The following is a 23,608-nucleotide window of genomic DNA, read 5'->3' on the forward strand; positions in this document are numbered from 1 at the left end:
ATGTCATTATCCACACTGCTTATCCTGCACAGCAGGCGTGGCCGAACTACGGTCCGGGGGCCACATTCTACCCGTTAAACGTTTTAATCCGGCCCGCCGAACTTGAAAAAAAAATAGACGAATGAACCTTGTTAATGTTTTATTTTCTAATTATTGTGGTTTTTCAAAGACATATATATTGTTGTAATGCATTTGTTCACTTTCATTTAAAATTAAATGTATTTTTTTTTCTCTGATGAGGTGAGGTGACCAAAACACGCCATTCATCTGCTCCTGGTCCGGCCCCTCTGTCAAATTTTAGAACCCATTGTGGCCCACCAATCAAAAAGTTTGATTGGAGCCTATATCAGATGACGACGGGTGAAAGGACACTCCACCCTGAACTGGTCGCCAGCCAGTCACGGGGCAGTATATATATATATATATATATATATATATATATATATATATATATACACACATACGTGTGTGTGTGTGTGTGCGTGTGGGGGTGGGGGTGGGGGTGTGTGTGTGTGTGTGTGTGTTAGCTTTATGCATTGATCTATCCACTCGTGATGTTCATTCACTGAGGTTCACTTCCAGTCGGTGTGGACGAAACCATTAAAGCCGCTCGTAGGGGATTTAATTGAGTATTGTTTGTTCAAGATGATTGTTCATGATTATTTAAACATGTACAATGGATCTGTCGTAATATAATGATACATCAATTTCACAACTGTCCAAGAATTTGCGTCGCGATCGTTTGTGATAAGTCATATATCACGTTGCTTTAGCAATGGTATATGCCGAAGGAGAGGGCGATCTTTCGGTGTAACCTCAGCTCCTCAGCTTCCCCCGCTCAACTCGGAGAGCTTGCTCGGCTAACGGCTATCACCAATGGCGTCCACGGAGATAGCGAGGCAAGCGGTGAGTAGCCCGTTTTAATTAACCCACATTAATAGTACTGTTTCTCTCAAATCATTTGAAAAAACATGCATCATTGGAAACATTGCCATTTTGAATGGAGTGGGTGTGCGAGTCAGCAGCCTCCCTCCATTGTGGTTATCGTCATTTTATCGGCAAAATGTCGTGTTGAGATTATGCTAATCTAGAATTGTCAATGTGAAGCTCGATAAGGCTTCGTTATCTGCACCAATAATAATGTTATAGTTCCACAATGATCTATCGCCCGCGCGTGTTGGTTTGACACTATTGTTGGCAAAAACGCACAAGTGCCGTGCAAAATGTCCATTTTAATCAATGAAAGTCTGCGCAAATGATAAAAAAAAGAAAAAAAGAAAGACGCGCTGTGGTAAAGAGGCCATTCATTTTCAACGGGGGCATTTCAACGATGCTCATTTCCGTTATGTTATCTCATGCAAGTCAATTCAACTTTCAATCGGGCGTTGTCATGTGCGTCTAAGCGGAAAAAAAGCAAAAATATTCTTGGTATTTAACCCTGCAATTTTCACCAAAAAATGTCGTGTCTAATGTTACTCTGCATATTTTACTGTGGGTGCTTTAAAAAAAAAAGTCAGACAATGTGCCCAGAATAGCACGTTTCTCTCAGTTTGACATCCCTTTCTGCGGCTGGCTGGTGTGTGGAACTTGGCTGTGGGTGTCTTGAAAGGCAGGAAGGGTTTTTGGAATGTTGCACTTCTAACAGGGTTGTATGTCGTCGTTTGGGGGCCCAAGGAAAACCCAAGTCATGGGGCTGTCCACATCCGTGTACTGATGATTTTGAATATTAATCCTTACGATTACCTGAAAAAAAAGGCATTTGACAGAAGTCTCCTCTTTCCTGATCCACTTTATTGAGATAAAATCATTCTTGACAATTCTTTTCTAACAAGTGAATAATCTCAACACTTATGGGAATTGACATCAATCAACATATTTTTTAGAGGGGATCTCAGATGGAAACATCCCCTATCCATGCTGCAATGGATGCCAAGTGGACAAAATTTATCATGTCATATAATCCTGATTTAGATTTTTATGAGACGTTTTGGGGTCCCTGGAAATCTTGGCTGCCCAGGCAATTACCTGCGTTTGCCTAATGTCTCACCCTCCCTTGCTTCCAGCTAAAATACTTTCAAGGATTTTTGTTTAAACATGTATGTCATTTTACACCTCCACCCAGCACCTGTTTAAATCCAATTTCAGACATCTAAATAATCAACTGTCTTTTTCACCAATTGTCCTCCTCTCCTTGGAATGTTTCTGCTGACAAAGTTGTGACCGCAAAGCCGAGCAGCCCTTGTGTTATGTTGGGACGCATAACGACTGCTCGCTTTGCCTTATAATATAAATTCTTTGCAATTTCTCACATCGTAGGCTGCAGGAAAAGGCATTTTAACCACTGCTACAGTCCACACTCATCCACCCACACATGCTTCAACTGGGATTTTCACACTTGTTTCAGAGAGACCCTGCGTGCAATGTAATACAATGCTTGCTGGGTTGTTTATCAGTTTTGTCGTCGCATTCATAGTTACACGAATTGGCCAGAACATTACTCACACTTGGACAATCAGAGGCCTAATTTTTAGTGCAGGTCATGGTGCCCAGTTTCTGATTTAAAGTCTGTATGTGGAATATTTCCATGTACATTAATTACATGCAGTACACTTAAATTACACAAGCCACATTAATTTCTCATGTGTCAACAGCAGGCAGTGAACATTCAAAATCAAACTACAATATGTAAGCATTATAAATAGTAAACGTTTCTCTGTGTTTTGTTGCCCCAATTACCGCCATACACCGTTGGTTTGATTGAGTGTAACCCAACCTTTCACATTACTCAGCTAGTTGACAATTACTTTCCTTATTTAATTCTGAATACACACCATATTTAACCACTTTTCTGAAGTAGAAAACAGACCATCCTAATACAGTGCTGGTTATTTTTTTATGAAGAGATGGACGTCATACTCAGCTGTTTGTGAGGTTTTGACACACCCACATGGCAAGATTAAGAAACCAAAATGTTAGAAACCTCGATAAGATCTGTAACCAGGATGGCCGAGTGGTCTAAGGCGCCGCGTTCAGGACCCAGTCTCCCCAGGAGGCCTGGGTTTTATTGGCTGCCAGGATGGCCGAGTGGTCTAAGGCGCCGCGTTCCGGACCCAGTCTCCCCAGGAGGCCTGGGTTCGAATCTCGAATTTCCCCATTGTGGGACTAATAAAGGGAATATTAACCCCTCTCCATATAATGTACAGTAGATCAGACACCATTCAACATTGTCAATCAAATGCATTATAACCTCCGAAAAGGCGCACTACTATTGGATGTCATTAGATTTTGCAGGTGTTCATAAAGTGGCGGCCTGTGAGCATATATTATCTTAAAATGTGAACCCGGTGAAATCGCCAATAATATACACACTTGCTTTGTCATTTCCTGGTGCGGGTAGAAAGTCGAGAGTCCAGGAAACAGGAAGTCAGCAGCGGAAATATGTAACACAAGCTAACAATTATTAATCAAGTGTGATAGAAAGGCTGTTAATCTTTGTAGGATGGTGTTCGCCTCACATTTTTTTGTCGTTTATGTTTAGGGAGAAGGTGCCCGTGCAGTACCTCTCGCTGGCCATGTTGGTTTTGACAGCATGCCGGACCAGCTGGTCAACAAATCTGTCAATCATGGATTTTGTTTCAACATCCTTTGTGTCGGTGAGTATGTCGTATTTGACAACAGATTGGAAAAGAGAGAAAGAGAGAGACTGTTATGTTCATTCCTTTACAAGTGCTTAATTTTCACTGAACCCACAATAATATTGTTTTCGCAATATCTGACATGAACATCGAGATGTGAAATTGTGTCCATATTGCCGAGCCCTAGTGTGGACTGTGGATTAGTTATTTGTGGTTATTGACATTAAAATTAACAGTTTTAGTGTCGACTTGAATGTGGTTGCAGTGCTGCGCAAACATTTTGAGTTATACCCTGAGCTTCTCATAAGGTCAAGCTCTATTAAATGTCCCGCTGCTTTTACTCAACAATGGTTGACTGTCCGTAGCGAGAGAGTCAAACAACAGTAAGCTGTTTTGTGTCGATTCTGCACACAAGTTCCTGAACTCATCGCTGCGTGCTTCCTCTTTTTTTGTTTAATTAACATCTTTTTTTGTTTAATTATCTTTATCAGTGCAGCACAATGAGATCTATTCATTTCGATGTGTTTTATGGCATCTTTTTTTTCTTTACTATAAATGAAATAGTTATTTGTCTTGATGCTGGGGTATACCCTTTACTGGTCGCCAGTCAATCACATGAGATAAGGCAAACCGCCATTCACATTTATGGAATATTTAGTCCTACTTTCAAGGATGCTTCTTAAAAATGCCGCATCTTAAAACAACAGATTATCGCAAATGTAAGATGAGTTAAAAAAAAATGCTACAGTGTGTCTTCCTAAAAAGGTACACTTAAGTTGGTGATGTAGCATTGCAAAATAGGTAGCCAAAATATTGAATCCACCCTCCCCCAAAAATCTGCATGTCAGTTACAGCCATTCTACAACGTCTGTTTGAATTTAGAATCATTTCATTCCTTCTAGTGTAGCTTTTCCTTCCAGATTTTTTTTCTAACAATGACTATTAATATCCCCAAATAACTCGGAGTACTAGTTTTAAAACGTTTTGGGGGGAAAATGGCAAGATATCTTACAAAAGTGGGCCAACATACAGTCGATGGCAGGTCAGGTTGTGAAGAATTAAAAATAGACGGAGCTCGCTAACTGAGTCATCTGACTGCCTCCGAGATAAATGAATATCACAGTACATCAGTGAACAAACTGCTTGCTATCTCTGTGCTTCTCCTTCCGTTTGGATGTATATTTTGTTTGCATCTTTACTATTACTTAAAACGTAATCTATTATTATTTCCTCAAATAGAAACCTCAGCTGAAATGAATAGTGTGTGTGTCATCTGATTGTCATAAAAAAAAGACATGCGTGCGTGTTGACCTCCACCAAGGTTTAGCAATGGATCACCACCAAATTTTACACAATCAACGATACGGTGCAACATCCTTTATATGTTTGAATTTGTTTTTGTTAGTTAAAAATCCTGAAACCAGCACCAAGATGTTAAAGATTTTTATTGCATGCACGCAACCTCAACACAGTCATTTGTGGAAAGTTGTTTTTAAATAAAACCTGCTAACAAAAAAAGCATACGGCCATGGGGGAGCTCATAACCCGCGTTTATACTTCCTGTTGAAGATAATGATCCCTTGTCATGTAAAAAAACAAACAAAAAAAATGTGTAATTGGGGCTAAATGACTTTTTTTATAGCTTTGTGGCCGTGTCCCTGTGAAAAGAGAATATAGACCATACCCACCTGGTTTATACTCGTGTGAATTTTCATCATCCTGTTGTCTAGGTGAGACAGGTCTGGGAAAGTCCACCCTGATGGACACGCTGTTCAACACCAAGTTCGAGGGCGAGCCCACCCAGCACAACCAGCCTGGGGTGACGCTCAAGTCCAACACCTACGAACTGCAGGAGAGCAACGTGCGCCTCAAGCTCACCGTTGTCAACACGGTGGGCTTTGGAGACCAGATTAACAAAGAAGACAGGTGTGTTCCATGCAGATGTGATCATGAGTACACATTGAACCCCAGCTATTCCCTTGCAAGGGATAGGGACAGAGCTATGCTGTCAATAGCGAAAATCCTCAGTTAATTATTTCTATGTATCTACATATAATAAATGTTAGGGAATACAGGCGATTGTTTTTTTTTTCTTTTTGCAGAAAAGCAGACTACAAAAGCTCGTAGTGGCTACTTTGTGAGAAAAGCAGAAACATACTTTACTTTTGTCTGTGAAGTGTGCACAACATGTATTTAATGGCAACCAACAAAACGGGACATCTCAAATGCAGACTGAAAAACGGGGACTATATGAGTTGTTAGCAAAAGACTGATCGGTTCCCAAAGAAGTCAGCAAATTTGCAAATAGGTTGACACTACGCTCTGCATCCATAAACCGTCTCTGTTTTTCCCCGCCAGCTACAAGTCCATTGTGGAATTCATCGATGCCCAGTTTGAAGCATATCTCCAAGAGGAGCTGAAAATAAAGCGCACACTACACAGCTACCACGACACCCGCATCCACGCCTGCCTCTACTTCATTGCTCCCACGGGCCACTCGCTCAAATCCCTCGACCTGGTCACCATGAAGAAGCTTGACAGCAAGGTGAGTGCCACGTCACATGAATGCATGTTTAGTAGGAGAAAGTGGTTAGTTGATGTGATCGATTGCTTCGGAATGGTTTCCACATTCACCCTAATTCCATTTCAGTTGTTTTAATGTTTAATCCTTAAAATAAAAAAAAATCAACACACACAAAAATATGTTAAACAGAAAAATCTTCAATATGGTGGGACCGCATATAAGGTGAACCAGAACCTCGCAGGGGATTACTACATTGTTGTTTGATTATATTTCAATCCTTTGTGTTATGGTCCTACGTTACTGTGAAAAAAAAGTACTTTGTGTAAAATAGTATTTGTGTGTCAACGTTTATCTTTCATGTTAAACATGGCTGGCAGGATGTAGCACGTCACGGTTCACCAACCTTTAAAGAGGCCTTCTGCCTGCATGCAGATTATTCCAAGTGACGTGAAGTATCAGTGTCACTCATCTGAGAAATTTAGTCCACTGTGTGACTGCAGCCTACGAGCAATCCGACCTGTTTCCCAGAGCAGCTGCATCCCGCGACAAACACTCACGGTGATGTGGAGCTGCCTTGGTCTATTACAAGATTTAACCTCTGAACTGTGTGGATGGCAAAATCATGTCAATCATTTACATCACCTACTGTTGTGTCTGACTGTTGACTCAAAAGGAAGCCAAAATGGTGTGTCACTTGCTTCCATTTTAACGAGGTTATGATTTCTTATAGATGCAATGGAATTTAATACGAGCAAGGCATATTTTTACTTTCGTAAGAAAAAAAAATGTAACTGTATTCGGCTGCACCCCACACTTCTGACCGTGTCTTCTTCTCTCAACCCCAAGGTCAACATCATCCCAATCGTTGCCAAGTCGGACGCCATCTCCAAGAGCGAGCTGGCCAAGTTCAAGATCAAAATCACCAGTGAGCTGGTCAGCAATGGCGTGCAGATCTACCAGTTCCCCACTGACGACGAGTCAGTCGCAGAGATCAACTCCACCATGAACGTAAGCCGCCCATACGTAGTTTAAAATGTGGAGATGCGACGTCGGTGACCGCTCAAGCTGTCAGTGAGCCGTCCCATGTGTCGTCGTCACTGCAGACTGTCATCCAGCTCAGAGCTGACTGTGTGGGAAAATGATCGTGTCTTTCTCACACATGAGTCAAAAACACTTGGCTGGCTTCACTGTCTGTGTTCAGTGTGTGTCTGTGAAGGCTAAGGCAGTTTGAGTGTGCAAGGAGGAACACATTCAGTTCAGGAAGTGGGTCTGGATTTCTACAGAAAAACAAGTATTTTTAAAAATCTCAATTATGGTGTGTGTGTTTCCAAACTTTTTGGAAAGCATTGTCCTTGAGGGAAGACTTCCCAAAACGCTTTTCAACATTTGAGTGCAAATTTTTTTTATTTTTGTTTACAATGTAAATCATCTTTGTTTATTTTTTGCTAACTTAATGTTCAAGTATAATATTTGCTATTTCAGCCACTTCTATATTGGTGGCCACTTACACACAGTGATCTTACAAAACAACTAAAGATGGGATTATGCGCGCTTTCATACTACAATGTGGCATCCCGTCACTCCTCTGCGTCAGTAACAAAATCTGGTGTAAGGTATAAATTATTGTCGGACAGTGAAATTTTCTAACCGGTGTTGTTTTAGCCATTCATTTCAGAACATGTCTCTTTCACCCTGAGAACCGGAAGAGTTGATTCAGCATTTACCCACTTCTTCCTTTTACCCAGAGCCTAGCCAATCAGCTCTGCTACTGCCTTGAAAGGCTCAAAAGGAAAATTGCCGATGAATGTGCCCACCCATTCTTCAGAATAGTGACACCAAAAGGTGTAAAAATACCTAATTCTTGTATTCTTGGCATGCGACGGTTGTTGCAAGTTGTCTGTTGGTGTTTTTTCCATGTGGCGTCGCTGGATAATTTGTGTGGAAAAAAGATTATTTAGCTCCAACAATGTACGCGTGGACATAGCCTCAAAGCACATTTCTTATCTATTTGTATAGTCAGCTTTGTTTGGGTTGTTCACTGTTCTGTACATGATAAGGAAGCTGGCAGTGGACCAACGCTCACGTCTCATTCAACTCCTCAGAGCCATTTGCCCTTTGCCGTGGTGGGCAGCACGGAGGAGGTGAAGATCGGGAACAAGATGGTGAAGGCCCGCCAGTATCCCTGGGGCACGGTGCAGGGTAAGGCAGCCTCACTTCCTGCCTCGCCGGAAATGGCAGCGTGCTCCCTGCCATTCGTCCGTGCCGCCGCTTTTTTCCTCCTATGGCTTGTACAACCTCATTCAGCATGTTGAACTGTTACAGCACACGACACTAATGGACTTTCTATTGATTCAAATTGACTTGTTGAGAAATCCATCACAATGAGTTGCAAGCACAGAGCAGCCACATTAGTTTATGAGCCCTTTGGAGCATGTGAAATTTCAGGGAACGTTCCAAGTTTTAAGCATTAATTTGGAGATCTTCCTTCTTGATGCATAAATGACCTAATAAAGTCAAAACACAATTTATCTATAGCCAATACTGGCTTCATGTCTAAACAACACACTTAAACAACACTTAATATTATTATTGTGTAAATTTCCCCCCTGCTCCATTTTCTGCACTGATTGCCTAAAGAGGTGTGAAAAGCTGCAAGTCATTACTGTATTTCACTCCCATCGTTCACAATAGTATGATTAAAAAGGCAACTTATTGTAAGGTTGTATGTTTCTTGCCAGAGGCTTTTTGTAACGTTAAGTCATATGTTTTGCATGCACATATACTCACATAGTTCACTCTCTACATAACTTGGTAGAGAGAGATAGAATTTGACAGTGGTCTCTTTCTTGTTTCTCTTGGATCAGGACAGTTTTTAACGCTCTATTTATTTGTCATGTCTTGCACAGTGGAGAACGAGAATCACTGTGACTTTGTCAAACTGCGAGAAATGCTGATCCGGGTGAACATGGAGGACCTGCGGGAGCAGACACATACGCGCCACTATGAGCTGTACCGTCGCTGCAAGTTGGAGGAGATGGGCTTCAAGGACACGGACCCTGACAGCAAGCCCTTCAGGTACTAAAAACAAGGCTCATTCTATGTTTTTATTTCCTCATCTCGAGTCAAGCCCTTCATCATCAACTCTCATCTCTTTTTCCGCCGTACTAGTCTACAGGAGACATATGAAGCAAAGAGGAACGAGTTCATGGGCGAGCTGCAAAAGAAGGAAGAAGAAATGCGGCAAATGTTCGTCCAGCGAGTCAAAGAGAAGGAGGCGGAGCTCAAAGAAGCTGAGAAAGAGGTTGGCATCGTTAACTCTCTGCTACAGCCATGTCGCAGGGCTCTTCTCACTGTTTCATTATCCTTTTAATCTCCACAACTCCTCACTGCCGCATATAGCTACACGAGAAATTTGACCGCTTGAAGAAACTGCACCAGGACGAGAAGAAGAAGCTGGAGGACAAGAAGAAGTCCCTGGACGACGAGCTCAACACATTCAAACAGAAAAAGACTGCCACTGAGCTCTTGCAGAATCAAGCCCAGCAGGCCGGAGGCTCCACCACGCTCAAGCGGGACAAAGAAAAGAAGAAGTAAGTGTCTCCATTGTAACTTCATGACTTTAAATATGTGTTAGAATTCAACTTCAAAGTGGTCAATGAGGAGATGTTTTATTCAACTGGAAACAGAAAATAACTTTTCCCATAATTGGAAACGGTAAGAAAAATCGGGTGAAGTGTTTAGATTCAGGGGCAACTAAAAAGAGTCTAACCTATACCGAACTGATAAATGAATTGCTTCAAAAGTGTGTCTTAATACACGTGTCCTTGTAGTCTCTTAATGTTATTAGATGTCCAATTTAGTAAGCTTTAATTTTAATGAGCCTCTCTTATGTCATCAAGTCCTCAGTGTGCTTTTTTTTTGTCCCTGCTGATTAAGAAGAAGCCTTGGATTTGTTCTATTTTGATTCATACGCTGGATTTTTTTGTAGCGCCACATGCCTTCTGAAGCTTTCATGTTAAGGGGACATTTATTACCATATCAATAGAAAGCTGACTTGTTTTGAATACTTCGCCACGATAAATGTTGTCCTAACATACATCATAAACGTAACTACTTCCACTTGATTTGTAAGCAGACATTGTCTACTAAATGTTTCCAATTAACTCTTTTTTCATTAATGACCCCTGTGTGTTTTGTCAGCTTAGAGGTGACCAATTGAACCAGATGAACTCAAGTATCATGTTGCTTTATCATCGATGCTTATGTGAATACCGTGTGCGTGTGTTGGCAAATGAAAATACTTGCACTGAGCACACACCTTTTTGTTGCTTTAAACGTCACAAACCACTTCTTCTCTTTCTAAGTATCAAAGGAAATGTTCATTTTCAATAACACTGCTCAATTCCGACAGTCCCACTACCACCAATTTCAATATCTTTTATTTGGACAGTGAAACCTCTAAAGTTGAACACCCTTGATGTCAAACAAACGATGGGCTTAATAATTCATTAATTGTCAAAGACTGGTCGATTGTTAGGAATTGAGTAACAAACCCTGAAGCGGTTGGCGACAAAAACTGTTGCAACCAGTAGCGCAGGGGTGTCAAACTCAAATACACAGTGGGCCGAAAAGTAAAACTTGAACAAAGCCGCGGGCCAGCATTGAACAAATGAACCTTTTAATGTGGACCCAAACAAGAGTTGCTTTTTTTGTCGTGCTTTAGCCTCATTAGAGTCATGGGTGAGCTGGAGCCTATCCCAGCTGACTTGGGTGAGAGCAATACATTGCAACTTTATTTATATAGTGCATTTCTCAACAGCAGGTACAACCCAGGACTTGTCGGCAGTCAGCCAACCATTTACACTCACATTCACACTATGGATAATTTAGAGTCTTCAATTAACCTAACGCATTTTTTTTCAATGAGCCCAACTTCTTAGAACAGTGAGGCAGACGTGCTAACCACAATTTCCCTTGATTGCACACTATATTAGAATTTTGTTATTCCTGATCTGTATAAATAATTCTAAATCCAAACAATGAATGTCCCAAAATGGATTGCATTCAACCTTAGAGGTTTTTCTGTACATTCAATGTGTGTTCTGGTACAACACTTCCTCCAGGTCACAGCTACTGAGTGCTGCTTGTAGTGTGGATGAAGTGTAAGTGCATGTATCACCCATGTTGCATCCATCATATTTTCCAGTTAACTGATACTGCACTTGATGCATGCTGCTTGAGGCACCTTGTTCTGGTAAGAACTGACCCATCATCTCACAATTTAATCAAACACCAACTCGCCACAACAGTCGTTCATGTAAATTGGCAGTGTTTATTGCTCACGTGCCAGCTTCTAAATCAGCCACTTTATCATCTGGTCACTCCATCTGGCCTCAGCGGAGTCACAAAAGTCTCCTTTTTGTGGAGAAGCTATTCTCTGCCCGCCCCTGCCTTTCACACAAAGAGCCCATCGAAAGGGTCATGCCAGAACAGCGAGCTGGCGCAGGTCTCAACTGGGTTTGTAGGGCTGTTTTGTTTAAGGATCTCGCATGACCAGACTCACACACGCACTTACACTTGTGCACACACAAAGGCCCAAGAGAGAGGCAGATGTTAAAGCCCTCGACCTTTGACGACGACTGAAAGGAGGGAAGACTTGTCATGTTCTGTAGGGCAGCAGTCCCCAACCACTGGATCAAATACTGAATCAAAGATATTTTATTGATCATTGGCTCATGATTGTCTAACCCTTTGGCTCAATCACATAATTTAGTATAAGAGCTGCATTGAAGATAAGATAAGAAAAATATTGGTTTGTCACTGCAAGGGTTTCTCACGTATTGCATAATTAGATTTGGCAAAAGTAACACACTTGGGTGTTGTTTCCTACCAAAATTGGACTGGCTCGTTGAATACAAACAAGCACACGGCTGTTATTAATTCCACGAAAAATGCTTTTAACTCATTTACTGCCATTGACCGCTAAAGACGTCAAAGATCCATTCTGTTATTTTATTTTTTTTATTCTGTCAAAAATAATGCCTTATCTGATATCATGCATCCATGGTGCAAAACGTTTGCCGACCCCGGCTGTAGGCAACTCTCGAGGAGCACACAAAAGCGATCCAAAATTAGGTCTCACGCGTCAAATCTCCTCTGATTGCCAGCTGGCCATTAATGATGATGTCACAGATGTTACGTGTTTATGCAACAAAGCAGTAACGGCCCTTCTCTCTTATTTCCAGAGAAGGATTCCTGTAGAAAAGTGCTCCCTTGTGGCCACCCTGCTGTGAATGATCGTCCCTTACAGTGAACCCCTCCCCAATGTCCCCACAACCTCCCCCGCCCAAAATGCCCTCAGTCCTGGGCGTTACTCAGTTGGACTCCTTTTTAAACACACCACTCTAATTATGATGTTTATTTTTTTGTATACAAGATACATTCCACACTTCTTTATTTTTCTATGTAGTGACTTTCTTGCATGGCGTGTGGAGTGCGCTTTTTCTTTTCCTTATTAACACACAACATGACCTTGTTGTGATGGGCAGAAATGTAACAAAGCTCAAGAGAAACACACCTCCAGTGTCACCTTAAAAGAACAAACCCAGTTAAAGGTTCATCTTTAAACAGATAATAGTTCTCAGACATTCAAGTGGTAATTTCACGAGAATACCAGCTGCAATATAACTAGAAAACAGTCGCGAATTTTACCAGAATAAAAAGTCAGAAAAGTAGTCATGTTAACAGAAAAAAATGTAATATTAAGGCATAAAAAGTGTGCTAGTAATATTAGATTTTTCTTGTACAACTTCGACATTTTGCCTTGTATCGTGGCAACTTTTTTCCGCGTCATTTTAGTACAACTTCTTTGTGAAATGTTTTTCTTGTCAATATTGTACTTGTACTCTAATAGTGTTTTCTCTGACTATGACTACTTTAGCTCCTTGTACATTATGACTTTATTCTCACAAAAAATATTTTTTCTTGTTGGATTGCAGTTTTCTTGTAAAATTACTACTTTTTCTCAAATTTACACTTAATTATAAAAATCCCAATTTTTTTCCTCATAATTCCCCTTTGTATTGCCTTTCCAAAGAATAACCGATATGATTTAAGCAGTTTCCTTCTGCTTCAAGTTGGTCATGTTCTGTACAGCTCATAGTTTGGCAGTGTTAGTTCACTCAAACTAACCAAAGCACCTAAGACTGTCCTTGGAGGATGTAAAATGTTATTGTTCAAAGGCCAGCTCGGTGCTAAAAGACAACTAGAAGGTGAGCTATTAAAGCTTCTCAACCTACTATTATTAGACTTTGATCTTGGATGTTGTCTTAGCATCATTGTGAGTCCCGTGCCAAAACGTGCCATAAGAGACCATCGTAATAATCTCAGACACGTTCACAATGAGTGTTTCGCTTGGCTTTATCTCTTTGCCACTTCTCCCCATACCTCATTGACAGTCATGTATGTGTTTTATGCAGATTTTGGGATTAGCTGTTACATTTGCACTTTTGTTTTTTTATACACAAATGTGATGAAATTGTATGTTTGTTGTTAGTGCAATTGTTACTATTTTTTTGTTTGTTCCTGTGTTTTTTTTAGAATGGCACATTTTAAAGGTCATGTTTGTACTGGTTTTAGTTTTTGGAGTTTTTGACTACAGAGGAAATAAAGACAGTTCTCAACATGTTAGGGCAAAATCTTGTTTATGCTTTATGTATGTTATCATTTACAGTTGATTTCTCTCAAGAGCAGAGACCTTGGCCTTCCATGTTCCTCAGTTTACTGGTTTGTGTGTATTTCCTTTGCAGTACTCCCTGGCTCTGCACTGAGTAGGTCCCAGCTCTAAGGGACCTTCCTCAAATGCCACCAGTTTTGTGGGATCCTGTCCCTGTTTTTTTTTTTTTGTTTACATTGTAACCCCACACCACAACCCCCTTCCATGTGTTCTTTTAATTACTTCTTTGCACCGCTTGGTCTCTTATTTCTTCCACTTAAAATCAGATGGTGATTTGCATGCTGCACATTTGAGTTATTTAAAAAAATAATTTATAGCAATAGCAAAACATTTAAATGTATTCACTCAATCTTGTGATTTTCTGCCACTTTTTGAATTTGAATGCATTCTAACCAAACTCTTTCCCTGATACCAGATGCATTTCTTCTTCACTAATGTCTACATCTTTTTTTCTTTCTCTTGTAGCTTCTTTTAATGTGTCTTGACCATCTGAAGAGGGCGATGGCAGCTTCAGCAACAACTAAGCACCCTTTACCTCTTCTGTTCCCCTTGCTGCTGTATTGACCTTTTTTTTCTTCTTCTCTCCCATCACATCATCTCCTTTTTGTCAAACATGGGTTTATGTGGACTCGCATGGTATCTCTGATCCACCTTGTGACATTCTGGACCAGCGGTGGGGGACCTACAGCCCGTGTTGAGGAATTGGAATTAAAAAGGTCCAACCATTTAACCCCAAAACCGCTCACAAGAAATATTTAATAATTAATGGCAAAAGTACACCAGCTATGATCTTAAATATGGGCTGGCAGGTCGGGTTGGACAATTTAAATCCACTTGTCTTAATGTAAAATGAAAGGCCTCTGAAAATCATCGGAGGACCGAAACATTAATTTAAACACAACCGAAAAAGTGTAGGTGTACACTGAAATTAATAAAAATCACCAAATTTAAGTCATCACTATGCCAAAGCAATATAAAAATACTGTATTAGCACTTCTTTTGATGGTGCCCGTGTTTACATGCCACTGTTGAATACCATGGAGATCACATGTAAAGGCCTTTTTGACACATGCTTTAATATTCTCCAGCCTTCTGTATTCTATATTTCGCATGCATTTATAAAACAATTCCTTTACTGCTGTGGCCTGCTTGTTTTCAATACCATAAATAATTATTTTCCTGTTTCCTCCAAATGGTGCAAATCATATGAATTTCAATTTGTTAAATCCCATAATTTCAGCTCCTTTATGTTGCCAAATATTACTATAAAATTGAGTTGAAGTGAGCCCAGATGGGAGTGTTAAAAAATACCCATGAATTTCTATAATTTATAAGGATATATTTTGTGTATTGAAGTGCATTGAAGACTTGTTGTTCATGACCTATGCTCTTGGGTGGTGCAAAGTAAAAGTTTTGGTGTCAGAAGAATAATTTTTCTAGTATCCGTCCATGTCAGAAACCCTTGACCACTCGACCAATAATTCAATATCTTGCCTAAGTTTGATTCCATTCATGTACATTTTCAATAAAAACAAATATGAACCAAGAATTTAACATTTACTTGCTCTTTCTTGACTGAATGGCCTGTGCTGTTCAAAATTTAGTTTGATTTTGGGATTAAAAATACAATTTGAAAATTCGGAGTTTTTAATACATGTTTTATTAGCTGAGTTACGTGTTTTTTTTCAAATGACTTAAAAGAAGACCTTTACATGGTCGTTCATTACTAGGTACTGTAGTGTATTTGGCACAAAGCATTGTGGGTACTTTGACGCCATGACAGAAGTAAGCTAGCGGGAGCAGAAAATGGATGGTCCTTGTCTGCGTAGTCGAGTCAACATGCATGCCGAGACGCATTTTCCCAAGCGACTCTGTCCCAAAATTTCCCTTTTTTTCGTGAAGAAGATTTAGAAGGTCAATGAAACGGTTATCCAAATTATTTTCTGTTACATACCCGGCAAGTAGCTCTCGCAAACGTTAGTTAGCCAAAAGAGGCTAACAGACGGCTAATATATATATATATTTTTAATATTCATTATATTTCGAGCAAAACAGCGGCTGCAGAGAAAGGTAAGAGGACTACTAATGTGACCGCTCACACACGGACACAAAGCAATTTTTAAACGAAGCATTTGGTTCCAACGTGGAGGGTTTGCGATAACGGCCTGCTACTTCGGTCATTTAATTTAAATGCATACAACCTTACCTAAAACAATCACATTTGCTTTAAGACAGTCCCGAAGTATTTGTATTTGCTGCAATTTAGTGTGGAATGTATTCCTCTGATCTTTCTGGTTACTTTATAATTGACATGAGCGCATCACAGTTGCTCCCCATCTGTAATCTATCCTTCAACATAATCCGATGCCCAAGTATGCTTTACTGAGGAAAAAAATTAAAAAAAAAAAGTGACCCATCTCACTACCAACTATTATTTCTATCCAAAAGTTTTGATTCGATCTTTATTCATTTTGAGCAGTAAATAATATATATATCAATAACGTAAACAATGACAATTTATGTGAGTTGAACAGCTATACCTGACACAGGAGTCCTTGGTTTCAGACATTGTTCTTAAATCTTAAGTAAATCAGATGGCGTCATAATTTTATCACTAACCTACGCTAATGCAGTAGTAAATTTGTTATTTCTGGATGAGTATGATGTATTTGTAGTTCTTATATGTAAATCAATTACTGGTTAATCAGAAACATTAAGTGTGGAGGTGCCACTTGTACTACCTGACCACATATTTTTGCGCTATAACATTGCGTATCACTAATCCGCGCCAATGCAGTCGTAAAGTCACAATTTAAGTACATATTTATATGGTAAACACTTTTCAGCTATAAATATAAAACAGTCTAATATGAAAACTCACAAGTAAGGCAGTAACTGTTCCTACCTGCGCTGACGGACGATGTATTCTCATGCTGCTGTTCAAAGTAGTTTACTGCATGCCATTCGTAATCTTGAAATGTTGTAAAATAAAATATATGTCTGAATGGAAAACACTTTTAGGCATGTGACGTAATAGTCCTTACACCACTGCACAAACTAATACGTCGCACACCTTTAATAATCTGAAAATGTCATATTTACTCTCAAGATTTGTAGATTGTAACTTCTAGTGGAGCAATAGGAAATGATAAAATGAAAAAGAAGCAGGTGTGGTGGTAACTGAGCATTGCTGTCTCACGCTGTGTGATGATTTTTTTCTTAGGCCGCTGCGCAAACTAGTTCATTGCTCACCTTTGTAAGCCCCAAACATTGGTATATAATAAACTTGGGACCACTTAAAGAGAATGAACAGCTCTTTACATATTAATTCTTTGACTTATTTAGAATTGCCACATTCCTTGATGCTTGCTAATGTAAATTTTCTTGACATCTTTGGTGTGCTCTACAGGTATGGCTTGGTTTTGACTGGACGCTGCAGGTGATGGCAGAGGGCAGCGGTGCAGACAAAATGCGCTCCTTTGACCCGAGTCATAGCTCCGAAGCAAAAAAGAGACATATTTTTTCTGATGGCGGTTAGTGTTATTTAATTGAATTGAAATATGGTTAAAAGGGAGACATATTTATGGAAAATTTACTTCAATAGCTTTTACACAAATTGGTCTCTACAGTGCTTGCTCATCAAATAAATATTGTATTAACTGCAGAGAGCCGCCACTTCACAGCAGCACTATCATGTCAAATCCAAAGGTTATGCAGAGCAGCACAGATTAGTGTTAGCAAACAGCATCATTAATGTTAGCTTCTACTAAGCAGATATATAAATTGCCAAAAGTACAACTCTAAGTAGTTAACGAGCCGAACGGCCATCTTAAAGCAAGCAGGCTTTGCTACCAGCAACCCACCCCAATATACCAACATACCGTGCCACCCTAACTGATAGGAATTTTCTATCTTGAGTCTCAGAATTCAATTGATGTCCTCACTAATATTTCTGAATTATGTATTTTCAGGAGAAGAGCCAATGAGGAAGATGCCCGTTTCAAAGTTTGGTTCGCGACCTCGATTTGAACCTGTGCAGTTTGTTAGCGGTGGCAGCAGCAGCAGCAGCATTGGCCCCTGCGGGGCAGCATGTGGCGCTGATGAGAAGGAGAACGATAAGGAGCCCAGAAGGAGTGAATGGAATGCTGGTCGATACAGGGAATATGAACACCCTTCCTACATCAACACTGGCAGAGCATCGAGCACCTCCTCCCTCAGACCTTCTTTTGAGTCTTGGGCTTCACGTAGGACTCAAGACCGGGAAAAAAATAACCTTCCTTCATTCTGTCCAGTCAGCTTAGGCTACGGAGGCCGGGGCTACTCATCACACTTCATGGCCAAAATACAACAAGACTATATGAGCAAATATGAGACCCACAGCTCTCGCAACACAGATTGCTACTCACAACCTTACAGGCACAACGGCTACGGGGGAGGGAACAGATCAGGCGGCTGGGACTGTGGACGTCAGGGTTTGGGGTACAGCCACCAGGATCGTCCTCATAACCGACCATACAGCAGCCCCGCCACCTCTCAGCCTGGGGCTTCGTCACAGCCGCTTCCTATCAACCAGGCCACGCTGATGGAGAAGCAGAGGCTCGTCGCCAGTTTGGCATCCGCGTTGGCAGCCTCTTTTTGGGACCCTCAGTATGCCACCGGAATAGAGGCTCCAAATTACAGTTTCATGTTGAGTCGCAGCATCCAGGCCTGCAAAACCAACCCTCAGTACATTTACGTCAACCTAAAGGATATCCCTCACGCCGACCTGCCCAAGAACCGCAAAGTGCCGTTGGATGGCTACGCTTGTGAGCTGAGATGTCAGGGAGTCTATCTGGCCACGGGATACTCGGGCAGTAAAAACGGGGCGAGGGACCGCGCCTCCGCGAATGCCGTCAAACTCTTCATGAAGCCCGTCGAGGTGCGCTTGCTGCCGCGCAAGTACAGGCACACAACACTCAATGATGTTGTGGTGTGCCAGATTAATTGCCCTGCCCCCACCTTAACGCCCGCTCTTTGGAACCCGGAGAACATTGGACATCCCAGCTTTAAGGGTCCTTACGAGCCTGACATGCGTAAGCACTGGACTGAGTTTGTAGTCATGGACAACGCCCAAGACGCCATCTGCATTCTCAACAATTCCGCCGCTTTCAGTCACATGAAAGTGGACTACAAGTTCGATCTGCTGCCCAATGGCTCCTGGCTGTGCAGCGTCTACGTGCAGGATGAGATGGTGGCCCAGGCCAGCGGCACAAAAAAGAACTCCAAGCACTCTGCGGCAGCAGAGGCCCTGGCGAAGCTGCGCTTGAACCAGGCGGAACGACAGCACCAGCAGCAGGCGCCCCAGCACGCCTGGCGAAATCAGCCGTCGGTGTTCTCCGGTGGGCAAATGGGCATGAAAAAAAAACATCTGAGCGAGCTGGTCATCTTGGAGAATTCCGATAACGCCGTGTGCATCATCAATGACACTGCTCAGTTCAACAAGGTGACGGCCGACTACAAGTTCATCTGTTTGCCCGATCATCGCTGGAGGTGCGAAGTTTATTTGGAAGGACAGTACGTGGCATCAGGAGTGGGAGCCAAAAAGCAGGTGAAGCACATTGCGGCACAGGAGGCCTTGGACACCCTGAGACAGACGCAGGCCGTGGTCAAGTCCAACCTGAGGAAGGAGGGTCACAACGACGCCATCTCCCGCTCCCAGATCCTGGGTCGCTCGGGGGAGCAGGACATGAGGCAGGAGATAAAAGAGGACAACATCGGGAACCAGCTGCTACGCAAGATGGGCTGGACGGGAGGAGGCTTGGGCCGAGACGGAGAAGGCATCGCTGAGCCCATCAAAGTCAAGGAGCAGTTCTCCAGGGAGGGCTTGGGTATGGACACGGACAAGTTGGGGCGCCAGCTCAGCAAACGGGACATTGAGGATATCATCCGGAACTATGTCAGCTCGGACCGCCAAGACGACCTGCACTTCTCCACCGACCTGACCAACGACGAGCGAAAGCAGATCCACCAAGTGTCTCAAAAGTACGGCTTACGCAGCAAGTCGTATGGACAGGGCAGGCAGCGCTTCCTCGTCGTTAGTCGCAGAGTGGACACAAATCAGCTGATTGGCCAGCTCCTGCAGGAAGGCCAAGTGGGGCGCTACGAACTGGTCAAACCTCAGGCCTCACACTAATTTGCATGGCAACTCTAGCTGCCAGCTTGGACTTAAGAACAAATCAGTGTCATAAATCCACATCATGATTTGGATTCTTAAAGGGAAGGTTCCTGCATTCCTTTCCCAAGAAATGTCTCAAATCTTTTGATTCCACATCACCCTTACTTTTGTGTAAGCTTGTGCCCAGTGTTTTGATCAGGGTCATTATTTCTTTCGTCACCAAAAGTTTGACTATTTAACTGTCTGTAAAACATTCAATGCTTGTCGATTCATATAACAATTGGACTATGGAACCATTAAGTCGTTTTTTTTTTTGCAACACTCTTATGGTAGCACTTTTAATGGGTATTGTATGAGCGCTGCATCTGCATTAATAACATGTGTCCAGACATGTCCATGAATAAAATCAGACTGGCTTTGACAAATTCTAGTTTCATTAAAAGGGAAGACCATTAATGTATAACCTTTTATTTACAAGAAAATGTCATTTGTTACATGGGTTACCTGTGCAAATTTTAATAAGACATAATCCTGGATGATCAACTCACTCTGACCAGTGATATTTGTATGATTGTGGAGTAGCTTAGACATATTCTCAGTCTTTATGTCAGCGTTTGTTCAGGAAACCAAGTGTCCAAATGGGGCTGTTCATGTAATGTGTGTAGTACTCAAACATAACATGTGAAATACAGAAGGCAGTCTGTAAGAGATTAATCAATGTTCATGTCAGGTTAATTCTATAGTTCTATAGCAATGAAAAATATCAGTCCCACTAAGAAAGGTTTTCAAAAGGCAAAACAAAGCTTGCTGAAACAAAAAGAAATATCCATAAATACATTTTGTTTTGTGGAAATAAGAACAGTTGGTAGTTTTACAGCAAGCACACTTTGCACAAAAAAGAGGCAAGTAACCCAGATTTATCAAGGTACATTAACTTTTTTTTTTTTTTAAACAAAAACTTTTTGCCTGATGACGGCTTCGTCAGTGAGTGCCACAAACATGACAGTGTACAAATTTGGCAACTGACAGTTTTTTGTTTTTTTTTTGCAGGGGGGGGGGGACAAAGTGTATACTGTGAGATGAGCTGATGATGAGGGGCCGGACACACTGTTCATGGCAGGGACCACGATGATTATGATGATGATGATGTGGGTCAACAGTCGCGCCAACTCTGTTCAACGATAGCAGAAACCCTCTTTTCATACTCCCGCTTGTTCTCCTGGTACAGCTGCGCTGCCTGGCTGTTAGCTGGACTGTTTGGGTTGGGCTCATCCAGTAAAGACTTTGGAAAACAACAAAAGCATGTCAGCGGTTGAGTGGATGACAAAAGCCAGCACCACGAATGTGGCATTTATTACCTGTATTGACGTTAATATTGACGACACATCATAAGTGGGACTCCAACGATTCTGAAGTATATCTAAGCATATGCTGCCGTCGGCGTATACTGCAAAAAGGAGCAAACTAAGTGTTAGTATTGATGTTATGAGCCATAACATTACATACTAACAGCATAAGAACAACAGATGCCTCACTTACCATTGGGATGAAACATTTTAGAGACAAATCTCACTGTTGGAGGCTTATTTGGATATTCCTCTGTGAACTCTATGGTAAGTTTGAACGTTCCTGGAACCAGGAAAAACATCATTACAGAAAACTAGGGGGTAACAAATATTGCACTGGAGAGGGGGGGCTCTCCAATCTTGTTTTACAATGACAAAGGGCATTTTGATTCTGATTTCCTCAAATATAGTGAACCCTGAATAATGGCAACTTCAATTATAAGATTTTTGGAGGGGCAACCCATCAAGTACTGCACCGGGACTTGTGGCATCTAGGTGCCAATGATAAAGTATGTTGAGGAACTTTGTTCATACCAAAGTACTGCTTTGCCATTATTTAGTGGCATCTAGAGCAAACAAACTTTTTGGAGGAATGTCAATTACTGATTTTCACAGCAGGGCTCCATCCCTGCCTCCTGCACGCTGCTGTAATAGCATCTGCATTTGTTGAAGGCCATACCACATGTATATTGCCGGGGTATGTCATCCGTATTGAAATAATAAGCATACTTGACTAAATTATCATTACATACTTAATCTCGTTTTCGAGGGGAACCATTCATTTTCAAGTGATGCTGACACAGGAGAGGCATTGAAGTTCAAATTCAGGGTGCAGCCTTACCAATTGGTCTCTTGTGTGTTGTACTTAGTTTACTTCATAAAATCAGCGGAGCTAACTTCATTGCCCCCCCCCCCCCATGGATATGTAATTCAATTAGTCTAGACTTATTTTATTCAAAGTGACCCTTGTAGCTGAATAAAGCACATTATGAAAAAACTTCTTTCTAGACGACTTACCATCTTCAAAAGGAGTTCCCTCTGGCCTAAGACAAAATACATTAAAAAAAAAAGTTAGTGAGTTGTCATATGTCAGAAAGTCTGTTTCATTAAAGTTTGGAGCCACCTTACCCAAAAATGACAGCATTCCACACCATAATATTGTTTTCTGAGGGGGCTCCACTGACTCCAGCAGGTGGATCTTCTTGCAGCCTGACAAATGGAGAACATAAACAAGTTGAAGTAACAGTGTCGTGATGACTAACACTATTATTAATCACATTGGCCAACACTTTCAAATTTGAGATTGATATAAACCAAAACTAATGACAAGGCCTCACGTATATCCCCGTATATGAGTGGGGACAAACAGTCAGATCATATTTTTCGGCAAGAGGATTTGAAAAGTAATTCCTTGTTGTTACTCCTTGTTGTATTTACAAGCCCTACGTACATTTGTTGTTGTGTAAATTATATATTTCCCAACTCCAATGTTTTAAAATCTCTGCTTTTTGCCATTATGAACTTTGACACAGTTTTAACATCTGTGTTATTTTTCTCCGTAGTGTTTTTTCAATGCTTTTTTGGTGTAAATACATAAAATACCTCAAAAGCCCAGAAAATGGACAAAGCTTAATTACATAGTACACCGACGAAAAAAGGATTGCTTTAAAAGACCACAAAATATGATGACAATGTGGAAATGTTGCAACGCTCACGGGCTAGCCCTCGGGTTACTAAGGTTAGCTTTCAGCTACTTGCCTTGTTTCTCGTCTCGCTTACCGTTTAAAATCTCTCATTAAACGTCGTCTCGCCGGGGTTGACATCTTGTTCACGCTTAAATGTATGAAACGGGGACACGGGAGATCGCGCTAAAGTAAAGGGAAGTGTGTTATTAGTCTAAATAAGTGATTAGTTTAAACACTAAGCTAACTAGATGGCGATTGTTAGTTTGTCAAATATTTGGCTGCCTCCGCCGCGAGCCCACGGACGCAACCATAAGTATTAGAAAGGGAACGTTACAGCCGTTTAGCCCAAATTTACCGACTTGTAAATAAAAATAAGCACTTTAAGTTTTATCCTTGATTAAGTGGATATATAGTTGTTAATGTATACGTATAATGAATGTAATATCGCCACATTTAAAGAAACCGCATTTGACGGCGTTCGCCGCACAAATGGAACCTTCCAGAAACGATTACGTCATGCGCCAAGCAC

General features: G+C 41.3%; 3 protein-coding genes across 7 annotated transcripts; 2 read left to right on the top strand and 1 right to left on the bottom strand.

Annotated features, from left to right (window-relative positions):
* Nucleotides 1-586: 586 nt before the first annotated feature.
* On the top strand, nucleotides 587-15,443 carry septin6 (septin 6). Of its 4 annotated transcripts, XM_088293599.1 has the most exons (11): nucleotides 588-906; nucleotides 3,539-3,653; nucleotides 5,366-5,561; nucleotides 5,994-6,180; nucleotides 7,006-7,167; nucleotides 8,262-8,358; nucleotides 9,066-9,234; nucleotides 9,328-9,460; nucleotides 9,559-9,749; nucleotides 11,366-11,413; nucleotides 12,405-13,861. In XM_088293599.1, the coding sequence occupies exons 1-10, from the start codon at nucleotides 877-879 to the stop codon at nucleotides 11,367-11,369; spliced, it is 1,284 nt and encodes a 427-aa protein (XP_088149725.1). In that variant the 5' UTR covers nucleotides 588-876; the 3' UTR covers nucleotides 11,370-11,413; nucleotides 12,405-13,861. The 4 variants fall into 4 exon arrangements, with proteins under 4 accessions (XP_088149723.1, XP_088149725.1, XP_088149726.1 ...); XM_088293597.1 differs by lacking the exon at nucleotides 11,366-11,413 and having other exon boundaries at nucleotides 587-906; XM_088293598.1 differs by lacking the exons at nucleotides 11,366-11,413; nucleotides 12,405-13,861 and adding an exon at nucleotides 14,360-15,443 and having other exon boundaries at nucleotides 589-906.
* Nucleotides 15,444-15,643: 200 nt separating this feature from the next.
* On the top strand, nucleotides 15,644-20,595 carry nkrf (NFKB repressing factor). Of its 2 annotated transcripts, XM_088293643.1 has the most exons (3): nucleotides 15,644-15,964; nucleotides 17,304-17,427; nucleotides 17,866-20,595. In XM_088293643.1, exons 2-3 carry the CDS (start codon nucleotides 17,337-17,339, stop codon nucleotides 20,064-20,066), a joined length of 2,292 nt encoding a protein of 763 aa, XP_088149769.1. In that variant the 5' UTR covers nucleotides 15,644-15,964; nucleotides 17,304-17,336; the 3' UTR covers nucleotides 20,067-20,595. The 2 variants fall into 2 exon arrangements, with proteins under 2 accessions (XP_088149769.1, XP_088149770.1); XM_088293644.1 differs by lacking the exon at nucleotides 17,304-17,427.
* Nucleotides 20,501-23,379, bottom strand: ube2a (ubiquitin-conjugating enzyme E2A (RAD6 homolog)). The gene is made up of 6 exons (XM_088293646.1): nucleotides 23,174-23,379; nucleotides 22,523-22,603; nucleotides 22,412-22,437; nucleotides 21,588-21,677; nucleotides 21,407-21,495; nucleotides 20,501-21,330 (listed from the first exon to the last, which is right to left on the bottom strand). The coding sequence occupies exons 1-6, from the start codon at nucleotides 23,215-23,217 to the stop codon at nucleotides 21,202-21,204; spliced, it is 459 nt and encodes a 152-aa protein (XP_088149772.1). The 5' UTR covers nucleotides 23,218-23,379; the 3' UTR covers nucleotides 20,501-21,201.
* Nucleotides 23,380-23,608: the final 229 nt, after the last annotated feature.

Source organism: Idiotropiscis lumnitzeri, chromosome 4, assembly GCF_059441095.1.
Source record: "Idiotropiscis lumnitzeri isolate Australia: NSW breed Sydney's pygmy pipehorse chromosome 4, RoL_Ilum_1.0, whole genome shotgun sequence".
NCBI classification, from domain to species: Eukaryota; Metazoa; Chordata; class Actinopteri; order Syngnathiformes; family Syngnathidae; genus Idiotropiscis; species Idiotropiscis lumnitzeri.

What these genes read in the sequence shown, in the direction of transcription:
- septin6 (XM_088293597.1), top strand. Translation starts at nt 877, where the DNA reads ATGGCGTCCACGGAGATAGCGAGGCAAGCG. An exon ending in TTTCAACATCCTTTGTGTCG is followed by an intron (nt 3,654 to 5,365) that starts GTGAGTATGTCG and finishes CCTGTTGTCTAG; the next exon opens with GTGAGACAGGTCTGGGAAAG. An exon ending in TCCCTGGGGCACGGTGCAGG is followed by an intron (nt 8,359 to 9,065) that starts GTAAGGCAGCCT and finishes TGTCTTGCACAG; the next exon opens with TGGAGAACGAGAATCACTGT.
- nkrf (XM_088293643.1), top strand. Translation starts at nt 17,337, where the DNA reads ATGGCAGAGGGCAGCGGTGCAGACAAAATGCGCTCCTTTGACCCGAGT. An exon ending in ACATATTTTTTCTGATGGCG is followed by an intron (nt 17,428 to 17,865) that starts GTTAGTGTTATT and finishes ATGTATTTTCAG; the next exon opens with GAGAAGAGCCAATGAGGAAG.
- ube2a (XM_088293646.1), bottom strand. Translation starts at nt 23,217, where the DNA reads ATGTCAACCCCGGCGAGACGACGTTTAATGAGAGATTTTAAACG. An exon ending in TGGAATGCTGTCATTTTTGG is followed by an intron (nt 22,438 to 22,522) that starts GTAAGGTGGCTC and finishes ATTTTGTCTTAG; the next exon opens with GCCAGAGGGAACTCCTTTTG. An exon ending in CAATATTAACGTCAATACAG is followed by an intron (nt 21,331 to 21,406) that starts GTAATAAATGCC and finishes TGTTTTCCAAAG; the next exon opens with TCTTTACTGGATGAGCCCAA.